This window comes from Lytechinus variegatus, chromosome 2 (assembly GCF_018143015.1).
Source record: "Lytechinus variegatus isolate NC3 chromosome 2, Lvar_3.0, whole genome shotgun sequence".
Taxonomy (NCBI): Eukaryota; Metazoa; Echinodermata; class Echinoidea; order Temnopleuroida; family Toxopneustidae; genus Lytechinus; species Lytechinus variegatus.
Window position 1 is genome coordinate 57752129 of NC_054741.1, and position 12760 is coordinate 57764888.

Below are 12760 nucleotides of genomic sequence, written 5' to 3' on the forward strand. Positions count from 1 at the left end.
CATAAACTATCATCACCATGAAAACCACTACCATCACCAATATCATCACCATCATCATTATAAACTTGATAAAAATTAATCTTACTCTGCATCAGGTGAAGTTTGCATCCTGAGATTGGCAAACTCAGAAAGAGAGGTGAGAGCATCTCGAGCCTGAGAATGATGATTCACCTTGCCTCGCACCCACTTTGAAATACCTGACAGATAATAATGAAGAATTTTGAATGAAAGCACACCTTTGGATTATTGTGATCTCTCAATTTTAAAACCTCTATTTTCTGTTTTCTTCAGAAAACATAGAAATAGCACATAGAGAAAGTAAGAGAGCTAGCTTGAGGGTATAGGATTTGCTGAATCAGGCAAAATGACAGAAGGGGTTGAGGGAAAGTGCTGCAAGAATAGGATGAATACAGCCATCATCAAAACCAAGATAACAACTAATTATTATTATAGGCTTTATCCATTATATTATAATTATATCTATCATTATGTTTAATTTCCTGACATATTTCTTATCTACATTTTACTGTATATTGTATAATCTAAAAGAAGAATTAATTGTAATGAAATATCAATGAAATAAATGACTGATTTTAATTTTTGTTTCTGTCAAGAGGGCGCTTTGTTGAACGTTATGTTCCAATAAACACTGATTTAAAAAAAATAAATTCAAACATTAAAACAGCAATGAAACTTATATCAACCCATGACCTAATAAGGCCTTTGCCCTAGATAATAGCACCACTGTCAAATTCCTCCTTGTTTACTCCTCAGATCCACCTGACAAACAAAAGCTTGAAATCTACAAGCAATCAGTCTCCTGTAATTTACATTCAGGTCTTGTAGATTTCTTGTCAGTTACATTTCAAACTGTCAATCAAATGTACATTACATCCTGAAATTAACACTGCCAATATTCAAAACATGATGTAAATATCACAGTATGCAAGTGTGCAGATTTCTTTGCACTTTGCACTTCTTTTCTGGGGGGATATATAATTGTCTCAGATATCTTTTACATGAATGCATTGTACAGAGTGCAACTAATTATTGATGGTGCTCACCTAAATTTTGAGCATTTTGATAACTTTGATGACTTGAACACAATCTAAATCATTACAAATACACTGTATGTACCAATTCATAATAATATCAATATCTTCTTATTTAATAGACTTTTGTGATAGGGAAACTGGTGAGGCAATCTTTCTTTTTTTACAGGAATGCTTTCTTTTGTTAAGTAATTGTAAATCTGGAACTAAAAATGTAGATTTATATTTTTTCCGCCAAGCCTTTGAAGCGTTTGGGTACACCTTTTTCTTTCACTTGTTTAATATCATCATAGACGATCGTAATGTTTCATATTTATGTTTAAATATTAATGTGTTTTCACTTGTATACATCATTTAAAAAAATAAATGAGAGTATTTTTAATCTCCTCTCAATTAATCAATCAATCATATTAAATCTTTGACATGGGAATATATGGTTTAAAAATGCAAAATTACTTTAAATGGAGAAGGGTAAAAACTCCTTTAATAAGATACATACCTGAAATGTATTTCTTTGGATTCCTGCTAAAACGCTCATCAATCAACAAGATTGCTCCCCAATCTTTCCTGTAAAATAGTTAATAGAAATTGCATTGTTCGGTATATATCGCAGAGAGCAAGCAAAAAACTTAATTGCAATTTATTTTTAGAAACAATTGCAGCTACACATGTTGTAAATATGTTACAAAAACCTTCGCTAGTTTCACCTGGAACTATACAACTCAAAGTCAATTAACCCATTTACATGTTGAAGATAATTTTACAAACCCTAAAAACTTGACAACAAATCTTTACTACTGAAGCTTACCCTGTTTATTATTGAAGTCTTTGGTATATAACAGCTTAAATGTAGGGGCCAATAAATTCATAATAAATAAGATAACTGCTTTTGCATCAATCAATTACAAGCAAATACATGTCTTTCTATGAATGAAACTAATATTCATATAAATACATTGCACAAGGAGAAACAAATTGTATAATCCAAAATCAAGAGATGGATTACTAGTAATCATATCTATAGATGTGAAATACAATTTTATGAAATAAAGTAACATTCAACAAGCAAATTATTAAAATCTTTAATCTTATCAAAATCAGATGGAAAAATAACAGTTATTGAATTAAATAAATATACATTATTTTGCTCAGTTTAGTGAAAGTACAAACTCTTCGTCCATGACATATTTTGTGAAACCTGTCTTATATATATATATCTTCTTATTAAAAACCATGATCTACGGACATGATACACTTGATAGAACAAACAATTGAAATTAAAATTTGTTGAAGAGTAATGCAGAAGTTGTTAATCTCTTAGATCAAACATCTTGGTCATATTGCCAACCGGAGGATCTCTACAGCTTTAGTGATTTTAACATTTGAAAGTCTCGGAACTTTCTTATTTTTTTATTTAATTTTCTCAAACATCATTTATCTGTTTCTGTTTGAAACAATAATTTGAACTGTTATTAAGGATTCTAATCTTTTTTTAATTTCAATCATATCATTTTCAGTCTGGAGTAGGCCTACCCCTTTAACCTTTTATCCCATTATTGACTCACTTGTGTCTAATGCACCTGCCCAAGGCTTGGTTAAGAGCCCTGTATGCCTGAACCTCGTACCATTCGCCACCGGATAGGAGCCCTCTAGAGGCAGCATACTGGTCATTGTAATGGCGTTTAGCCTCGACCTGAGCATCGCGAACATTTGGGTATGGAATGCCAACCTAGTGGAATGAAAAAAAAGATTGTGTAAATTCAACTTATCTTGTATATTGATGTTATAAAAATACATTGCAAATAAAATACAACTCCTGATATCTGTTGATAATTCATGGAAGTGTTTTCATAAGCTTTTGGAAAATTACATAAGACTCTACAATTTGGTGAATTCGCAATACGATGCATCACCTATCGTTTGCTGCTGTTTATCAGGGTCTAGGAGATGGGATATAATACACATACAAAGTACTGTGTGCTGCGTGCGCCTGTGCGTGATGTCGATCCGAAGAAATTGGCCTGTCCACTGCTACCAGTAAATGGCGCACCGTATTGTGAGTCCACCAAATTGAATGAAAGTATGAAGAACTAAGTACAAATGATAATGACAATAAATCAATGTCAATATGATTTATCAGACGCACATATCCTTTCTGCAGAGAGATCAACTTTTCAATTGTGATAATGACCCCAACTTTGGCCAAGCAGCCATCTCGTCACTTAAATGAGACTCAATTGCATTCAGGATTAATATTATTTTCTTTTACATGCTCCCTATTTGTTAAGTATTATTTTCACAAAATTTAATGAGCATTACAGAAAATACAGTCACATTTTATTACAATTAACACTGTTTCAATTGTCCTTGTCTTAACCTCATTTTTTTTCTCAACACTTCTACTTGGCAATAACACATTAAATATCAAATGAATCTTTGACCTCTGCCCACCCCATGCACCCTTTTTCTCTGGATTAAAAATGGAGTTCTTGTTACGTTCACGTTGTCATCATGTCATCATGTGGAGCGTTGTGGCCCAGTGGATAAGTCTTCTGACTTTGAAACAGAGGGTCGTGGGTTCGAATCCAAGCCATGGCGTAGTTTCCTTCAGCAAGAAATTTATCCACACTGTGCTGCACTCGACCCAGGTGAGGTGAATGGGTACCCAGCAGGAATAATTCCTTGAATGCATGAGCGCTGAGAGGCAGCTCAAGCTAAAGCCGGGGTAAAAATAATAACAACGCGCCACGGAATAGAATATTTCTAGATAGATGGCGCTATATGAATGCCTATTATTATTATTATTATGTTATGTACCATACAATACTCACAGTGATAACTGCTCTGGCATTGTTGTCAGCAAAGTCCATGCCTTCACTGATCTTTCCTCTGCAAACAGCAAACATCAGCACTCCCGTGATTCGCTGGTTCTCCAAACCTGAGGACAAATTCAGGCAATTTGATTCACAACCAAACTAATCTGTCAGTCATCAAATCAGTTCAGTCAGATGTTATCTTATACAACAGTCACACCAACAAAACCTAACTTAATGGGAATGAAACCTTTGGAATAAGTAGGCTTGTGTTGAAACATAAAAATCAGAGAATAAGAACAAAGAAAGTTTGAAAAAAATCGGACAAATAATGAGAAAGTTATGAGCATTTGAATATTGCAATCACTAATGCTATGGAGATCCTCCATTTGGCAATGAGACAAGGATGTGTGACAACTTTTCCTTTGATGGACTATAAAATACCCTCAAAATGTCTCTTTCTGCTTTTTCTTGTGATGCTACTCCTTATCCATGATGTATTCTTTAAAAGTCTGTATTACATGCCCTCCCATAGAAAGAACACATGATCTACTGACAGATGTGATAAAAGAGGCAATTTAAGTGAAATATATACTAAAGTAACGAGGAGAGTTGTTTACATGTGACATCACACATCTCTGTTGCATTGCCAATTTGAGGATATCCATAGCATTAGTGATCGCAATATTAAAATGCTCATATTTTTCTCATTATTTGTCTGATATTTCTCAAACTTTGGTTGATCTGTTTCTTTGATTTTTCTGTTTTCACACAAGCTATCTTGTTCCAAAGGTTTCATTCTCCTTTAAAACTGACCAAAGGTATGCCAGAGGAAATATACCTTTGTCAGTTAGGAATTAGTTTTGCATGTGTGACTGTATCATCAGGGACCAGGGTGGTGTTTCACAAAGATTTAAGTATGACTTATAGAGTCGCACTTAAATACCAAGTTGCATACGGTATGAAATGCTTGACCGCATTGGTCAGATTGTGTCATGAGGATGCGCACTACTGGGTATCTATCAATAAGATGGTGCGTTGCGTATCATGTACGCGTCAGCATTTAAGTGCCAATTAAGTCATACTTAAATCTTTGTGAAACACCCCCCCAGGGCTTGCTTGTAACCCAAGGTAATGAAGGCAATGACCATAGTTGCCAGCCCTCAACTACCTTGGCCCATGAAATGCCCATTTCTGACAGTGGCTCAAAGTTTGTTTTTCTTTAAAAACCTTGCTCTCCCAAGGGTTTACTGCCATGGCTGTTCAGAACTGGCAGGAAAAAAATATTCCATTGCAAAGGGCAAAACGCCTCCCTTTTTTAAAATCAAAATAGCCCTGAATAGTTCTAAGAAAGGCCTGTATCAAATTTCCACTGGATTCCATACAAAATATTATTTTGCATAATCAAGTACGAAAAAAGCCCATAATTTTCCATGTGAATCAAATGAAAAATAAGTAAACATTTTTTGATAAATCATCACTCAAGAGGGTACATATACAAGAAATAACATGGGACATAATCAAAGTCATAAACATACCATAAGGATTAGGGAAACTTGAGGACTTTTCTAAGAAAGGCATTTGCCCCTTCAGCTCCATCTCTCTGGAATGCTCTTCCACTGAGGATTCAAACAATTGGATCGCTTGAAGCATTCAAAAAGTATTTAAAATTATTTCTGTTTTCTTCTTACTTTTGTTGAATACTGTATGTTAATGTATTTTTTTTCTCCCTGTAATCCCTCCATCCCTCTGCGCCTCGGAATAGTTTACTTATCATTATTATTATTATTAATATTCCTGTAAGAAATATGTTTGACTTCTTGATAAATAAAGATTGTGGATTGAGTTCTCACCATCTTCTTCACATAGTTTGATGGTTTCATAGTACTCTCTTAGTTGTTCATCAAAGACTGATTTATCACCTCCTCTTGCTTCACACATCACTGACTTCAAAGACTGGAGCTGGTCGTACAGTCCTGTTGCCTGTTCAAAGACATTGGTTTAGAATACATCATGCCTTGACATGGGATCTAGGAGGGGCAAGATCACATTGATGAGGGGCACTTTTTCAAGAAGGCTAGACAGCATAGGGCACCGAGGCCACTTTTAAAGGGGAATGTAATTCAATATTCAAAATATCATTTATGAAGACAGGGCGCAACTTCAGTGGCATCGACTTTAATAAACGGGTAAGAGGATATCGCAGGGGCGGGCGCCAGAGGCAATGGCCTCCTGTGGCCCCAGGCTATTTTGAAGTCTGATACGTGTATTGTATCACAAGATGATCAATTAATAAATAACAGCACCGCAAAACCAAAAAGAGCAATATGATCAACATTATCATTGTCATCATCAGTTATCTTTGCAATCATTAACTTTATAAATACCACCGCAACTATGACCACCATCATCGTCACTGCCATCAACATCATCATCATTGACATCATTCTCACTACGTGGTATCAGTACTGTCATTACTATCATCACCATTATGATGATGATCATCATCATCAATATCACTACCACTGCCACCATCACCACAACCATCATGGCTTTTATCATCTTACCGTCCATCTTTCTATCACTTTGTTCATCATACTGTACGAAGACACAAAGCACAGAACTCCATACGGTATCACCTTACAGACCTCTAACACCACACGACCAAGGTCATCTTGGAATGCAAATGTCTGTAAAACAATAACATAATACGATACAATTTAATACAGCATAGCTAATTCAAGGTTTAAGCAACATTTTTCCTTGTGATCAAACATTTGTTGGCTCTTTTTTGATTTGCTTAGATTTAGATTGTGGAAAAACCTGCTTTAGTGTGGCACTAATGGTTTTATTCTTAAACCTTGAAGAAGTACTCTCCTAAAAAGCGTAACTTCTGTCTTGGAGAGGATTCTTAATGATAGAGAAGCTGGAGTTTTAACAGGAGATCATAATATATATAGTAAATCGGGATACAAGGTTTGTTATCCATTTACAATAAACATATAAAGTAAATTTTCAACATCAGCCATGGATGAATTAGTCTAGTATGGGCCCATTCATACATTATTGCACCTCATGTACTATCAGTAACCAGGGAAGATCAGTAACTTGTCATTCACACGTTACTGCCACACATGCGACAGATAGCAACTTTGCACACCTCACCAACAGCAATAATAATAATAATCCGCTTTTATATAGCGCTTAATCCATCGGAACGACGTTTCTAAGCACTTTACAGATATATTATTACCCCAGTCATCGGATTCAATCAGTCATTCCCGCACACAATGTGTGCACATCCTCCACTCCCAGGATTCCCAGCTCTTCAAGAAAACAAAATTCCTTGATTTTTCCCTGATGAAGTTAAAAATTCCCTGATAACTATTTAAACCCAATCCCAGTTTTGCATGTTTTCTAAGTTGTTGCAGTGAAGCTGAGAAACAATAATGTAAATCTAATTAGTACCACTATAACCAGTCATTCAATGGATGTTGTTTTCATATGCAACAAAATATAACAGAGGCTGACTGACTAGCAAGCTTTCGACTTTTGGGCTAATGAAAATTCCCTGGTTTTTCCCTCGTATGAGGCATTTTCCCCCGATTTAAGGTATTCTTTAAAATTAAATTCCCTGATTTTTCCCTGACTGGAAAAAAAATCAAAATGATCTTCCCTGATGGACTGGGAACCTTGCATTGTGATGTATGATGTGTGACAATGCACATTGTCCATGGTTACATCAGCATTCAGACGTGGTAGCAATGGGCGATCTATCACCACTGACTGGTTACTGATAGCACTATCATTCATGAGTTAGGGTAACATCTGAAAGTGGGTCGGTCTAACCTGACCCAATATCAGCTTTAATTTAAATTCATTGTCTATCAATAATTAATTAGTCTCATCACCAATGTTGGTAATAATATACTTGCCTCTGCGTTTTTGTAGGTAGCATTCAAGGAGTGTCCATTGGGACCAAAGGCTAAAGAGCCTACCCACACCTACGAATGAAGAGACAAAAATCAATCAAATCTAAATTAGCCATATACAATATTTTCATGCACTGTTTATTTATTCACTTCATTGAAAGCTTAATACCTGTACATATGATTTCTAAATGACTAAATAAATGTTGGATAAATAATTTGTAGATAGGTGATCTTTGAACTTGTCCTTGAATTCTTGTACGACACACCTCACAAAAATATCTGCCGAGTCAGTTACACACTGCCTAACATATCAAAATGACCAACATTAGGATTATTCCACCAATTTTATAAGTACCAGAATAAAATGCAAGTGGAGATTCATTTCATAATCAATCCAGCTGCAATAATATGAATAACTAAGTAAAATATCTTGTTTGGCCAATCTTTTATGCTACAGAGGCCCAAAATCATACATACACATAATATAGCATCAGTTTAATTTCTTGCATGCTCAAAAAAATTTCAAAAATAAAGAATTATTATTCAATTTATCAAAATAGTAAAAGGATGTCAAAATATTAAATTAAAATATCAAAATTGCTGATTGCTGTTTTCCATTAAGATTAGATAATAAAATGTTGATTTGTACAGATTGTTTCCTCACTATTTAAAGAGGTACACATCCTTTCCTAATTGATCCAAAAGGGGCTTTTAACAAATCAGAGTCCCATCAGATATGGAAAGGGAAAGATCACCTGAGAGGATTTGATGACATGGTTCGCTTCAAGCTGGATAGGAAAAGCCACACCAAGCTCTGAGGCAAAGGAACTCATTGGTGATAGGGTTCCTGAAGTCAGGATGATCGTCCGAACTGAATTCCCAAAGTCTGTGAAAGCCTGTAAAAAAAATCAATATTAAAGGAAATTCTTTCTATACTAGTATGGGTATGCCCAGGGATCTGAGTCCACTTTAAAATCACATAATAAAATCAGCCTTTAACAATGCTGTGAAAAGTTGAGTTGCATCACTTTGAGAAAGAAAAATACATACAAGGACCCTTCATAGGCGAAATCAATCCCTCCCTTTGGTATGGCATATTTAGGCACAATGTGATAAAGAATGTTGAGATTAAAAGGGATGGTCCAGGCTGAAAATATTCATATCTCAATAAGTAGAGTAAAATTCACATAGCAAAATGCTTAAAATTTCATCAAAATCGGATAACAAATAAAGTTATTGAAATTTAAAGTTTATCAATATTTTGTAAAAACATTTATATGCACATCGTTAGGAATATTCATAAGGTTGGCTGATGATGTCACATCTCCACTTTCCTTTTTGATATGTTATTACATGAAATCATAAATACATAAATTCATACATGTGTAAATGATGTGTCTTCATTATGATGAAAAAGGGTTGCGGCAATAAATAACCAATGCACTAAATCAGTTGCCAATCCAATTGTTTTAGTTCTTAGTAGAAAAATTTAGAATAAACCAATTTATCTATAACAAAATACAAAAGAACAAGTGGGGATATGATATCATCAGCCCACCTAATGAATATTCATAAAGATATGCCAAGAACTGTCTCACCGGAATAATACAAATCTTTAAAATTCAATATTTTTGTTATTTGTTATCCGGTTTTGACCAAATTTTCAGCATTTTGCTCAGTGAATTGAGATGTAAACATTTCCAGCCTGGACCATCCCTTTGAAGAGGGGAATTCCTTTAATAATCAGGTCAACACTTTTTGTACATCCAACCATTTTTTCACCAATTCTTTCTTCAATTTAGAAATTGTACATCAATATAGACATAGTGCACGCTCTTGAGTTGAATAGAATGTATTGTAATATAGGAACTCATGGACTTTATGATTTAACTGAATTATATATGACCTAGGCCAGCGCTTCTCAACCTTTTTTTACTCGAGGACCACTTTGACTCCCAAATTCCTTTCGAGACCCACCTACCAAAATCTTTAAGAAAGCGATATGACTACTTGTATCGACTCAAAGATAGACAATGATTATGTTGGGCATATTAGTGCGTATAACTTTCAGTAGCCCGGCCTTTTTATATCAGCATATATGATAAGGTTCACATCAAAGTTAGATTGAAACCATCATAATCTGTATGCATAGAGCAACATGCATAAAACATGCTTTTCCTTTGTTTGACCCATGTAGACCGATCAAACATAACATATTTGGGCTGTCGGACAGGTCCAGGGCCCGTATTCCATACTATAGTCCCCCCCCATTTTTTTTTCTTCCTCTGGAGCTTCTCGCGGCCCACCAGTGGGCCGTTTGAGAAGCGCTGACTTAGGCCATAGAATGAGGTGACATTTAACGACAGAAATTCTATATTTCATTCATGTCCTTTTGCTATGATTAATCATTCTACCTCCATGGGTTAATGTTGAGTCCTTTCAGATTATTATATATGTGTAAGCTCACATCAATCAAAAGTTTTACATATATTCTAAATCTTGCCTAATTAACATTGTTGGTGAATTATGTATGCACTTCAAATGATCTATATTTGAGCCTTAAGCCGAGAGCCTTCAATACAATTTCATAGTAGCTCTGCACTACATTTACATGAATAATAAATTTCCATTTTTGTCTTTGCAGAATGATACTTTAAAAAGACAGAGAGCAAAGAATGCTAGAATTCATCTCAGTCAAGCATTACATATCTAAATGTAGAACAAGTGGAACTAAACTGGACCAAAAGTAAGATATATTCCCTTGAATTTTTCACAACCCCTGACAATTTTTACTTTAGAGTAGCAGTAGTGTTAAGTAAACTTACAACAGCTGGGTTCAGGCACCAGAAGTTCAATGACAATGTCCACACAGCCTGGTTGCCTGTAAAAAAGATAACAAGCGATGATGCATCAATACATATACAAACCATGAATGGTTAGGGTCAAATTTCACATCAACATATCATTAATACTAGTATACAAATGCAAACTCATGTGATAAGTATTGTAAAATTATCTATAATAAGAATACAATTTGTGTTTATTTCCTCCAAAAGAAGAAACAAAATGTCATAGCATATGATATGACATATAGCATCATACAAACAATATAAATTGAAATATATACAAAATATTCTTCATTTCTTTATTAGTAAACATAACAAAATATGAGAGCAAGTTTTCATACACTATCAATATTAGTGGAAATAGGGGGATTCACTAATAAGCTGAGCAAATGGTGTATTCCAATAGACAAGCCTATATTCTGTCAATCGAACAAAGGGACACTAAGACATGAATTAATCTTTTATACTTACTTCTTCGTCTCTGGATCCATCTATTGTTCTGTAAAATAATACATAAAATAAAGGGAGTAAATAGTAATAGGAAGAATGCACTGTACATTACACAACTTAAGAATGTTCTACAATTTCTCGGAAGAAATACAATACCATTATTTCAATAAAGTAGCAGGTAAAATTCAGTTTTATCAAATCTTCAGTCAAAATCTATTTCCTCTTTCAAAATCCAAATGAATCAATTGTTGGTTATCTTTTTCAGCCATACTGATGGGGGGGGGGTCAAATAAACCCTTTATATATCATTCAAAGATTTCCTATCTATTTATCCAAATACCTAACATCTAAAGGCACTCCAAAGCACTCAGTTGTTTGAATTACTTCTGATTATTGAGACAATGTGTCTGCAATAGATTGCAAGTGAATATGAATTCTGTAGTATTGACTATATTCAAAGGCACATACAGTTCATATTCACATTAAAGGCATGATCACACCACCCGAGTGTTGTTGGAGTGGTCGTGGAGCGGAGAGAAAAAAATCATCACCGCTCACTACCATTCACCATTTTTTATTTCGATTGGTCTTTTTTTGTTTTCGATTTTGGTTTTTGATTTTTTCCCCAATTTTGTGAGCGAAATTTGACCCTCTTTTCCTATCGCTCCACGACCGCTCCAACAATGCTCGGGCCTTAACATACCATGATCATGCAATAGAGGTGGATGCTGTCACTCTACATAAGAAGCCGCCTTCATACTGGCAAGCTATATAAGTAAACCTAACAGACACACATAAAATATGAGTAAAACAATTGTACTTACTGTGTTTGGGAACTGATTCTTGGCTTTGGTCTTCAGCAGTGCAACCCTAAAAAAAATGTAGACAAATCCCCACAAAGTAATATTCATACGCACTGTTTTCACAAACCATCTAAAGTTACAAAGAATTGAATTTTAACGTTTAATGTGTTTAACGTTTTAATTTAATCTGTATGGTTAGATGATCGGTTCATAAATCAAATTTTCATTTGAAAAAATGCAAAATAATTAGTAGACAAAATAAAAATTAGACAATATGGCCATTAAACTGGAAAGAATAAGATAAACTGGGTATTAGGCCAAGTGTACTGTGGACCAAACAGGAATTGCACCAAATATGAGCCAAAGGGTATAGCTCATGTGGTATAAGATGAACTAAGTAGAGCCACTGCTTTTAGACCTAGTATATAAATATAAACCAACTATCCTAAGCAAGAATTCTCTATTTGGTAACTACCAACAGATGGAGAGGGAAGCTACAAAACCCCAAATTGTAAGTCTGTACTTATAAGAGATAAACTTTTAAAGAAAAAAAAACACCAAAAAAATTCTTACTTGTAATTTAAAAAAATCTTATTATTAAAAAAATAATAATAAATAATAATTCTTTTTTTTACTTGTAATCTTTGGTGAACTTCATATCATCTTTGAAGAGAAAGTTAAAGATGACAAAGAGAGCTTTGAAGAGTGACCCAGTAGCCGCGCCCAAGGTCGGACCCATCTCTTTGATCCCTCTCTCATCCTCATCTTCCATAAGGGCTGCCAGATGATGCTATGGAATACAGAGATTATTATACAATATTAGGGCAATCACATAAGTATCAATTTTGTGCCCCTATGCCGGAC

General features: G+C 34.6%; 1 protein-coding gene across 1 annotated transcript in view; it reads right to left on the reverse strand.

Annotated features, from left to right (window-relative positions):
• The window catches only part of LOC121408459 (Fanconi anemia group J protein homolog), a 50383-nt gene that overhangs the window by 16428 nt on the left and 21195 nt on the right, over positions 1-12760 (reverse strand). Inside the window, exons 16-27 of the mRNA XM_041599936.1 lie at positions 12532-12686; positions 11918-11963; positions 11115-11142; positions 10623-10678; positions 8553-8693; positions 7801-7869; positions 6433-6555; positions 5719-5848; positions 3884-3990; positions 2618-2781; positions 1552-1619; positions 86-197 (exon numbers count right to left, since the gene is read on the reverse strand). Coding sequence (XP_041455870.1) covers positions 86-197; positions 1552-1619; positions 2618-2781; positions 3884-3990; positions 5719-5848; positions 6433-6555; positions 7801-7869; positions 8553-8693; positions 10623-10678; positions 11115-11142; positions 11918-11963; positions 12532-12686 — 1199 coding nt within the window. The remainder of the gene's footprint in view (positions 1-85; positions 198-1551; positions 1620-2617; positions 2782-3883; positions 3991-5718; positions 5849-6432; positions 6556-7800; positions 7870-8552; positions 8694-10622; positions 10679-11114; positions 11143-11917; positions 11964-12531; positions 12687-12760) is intronic.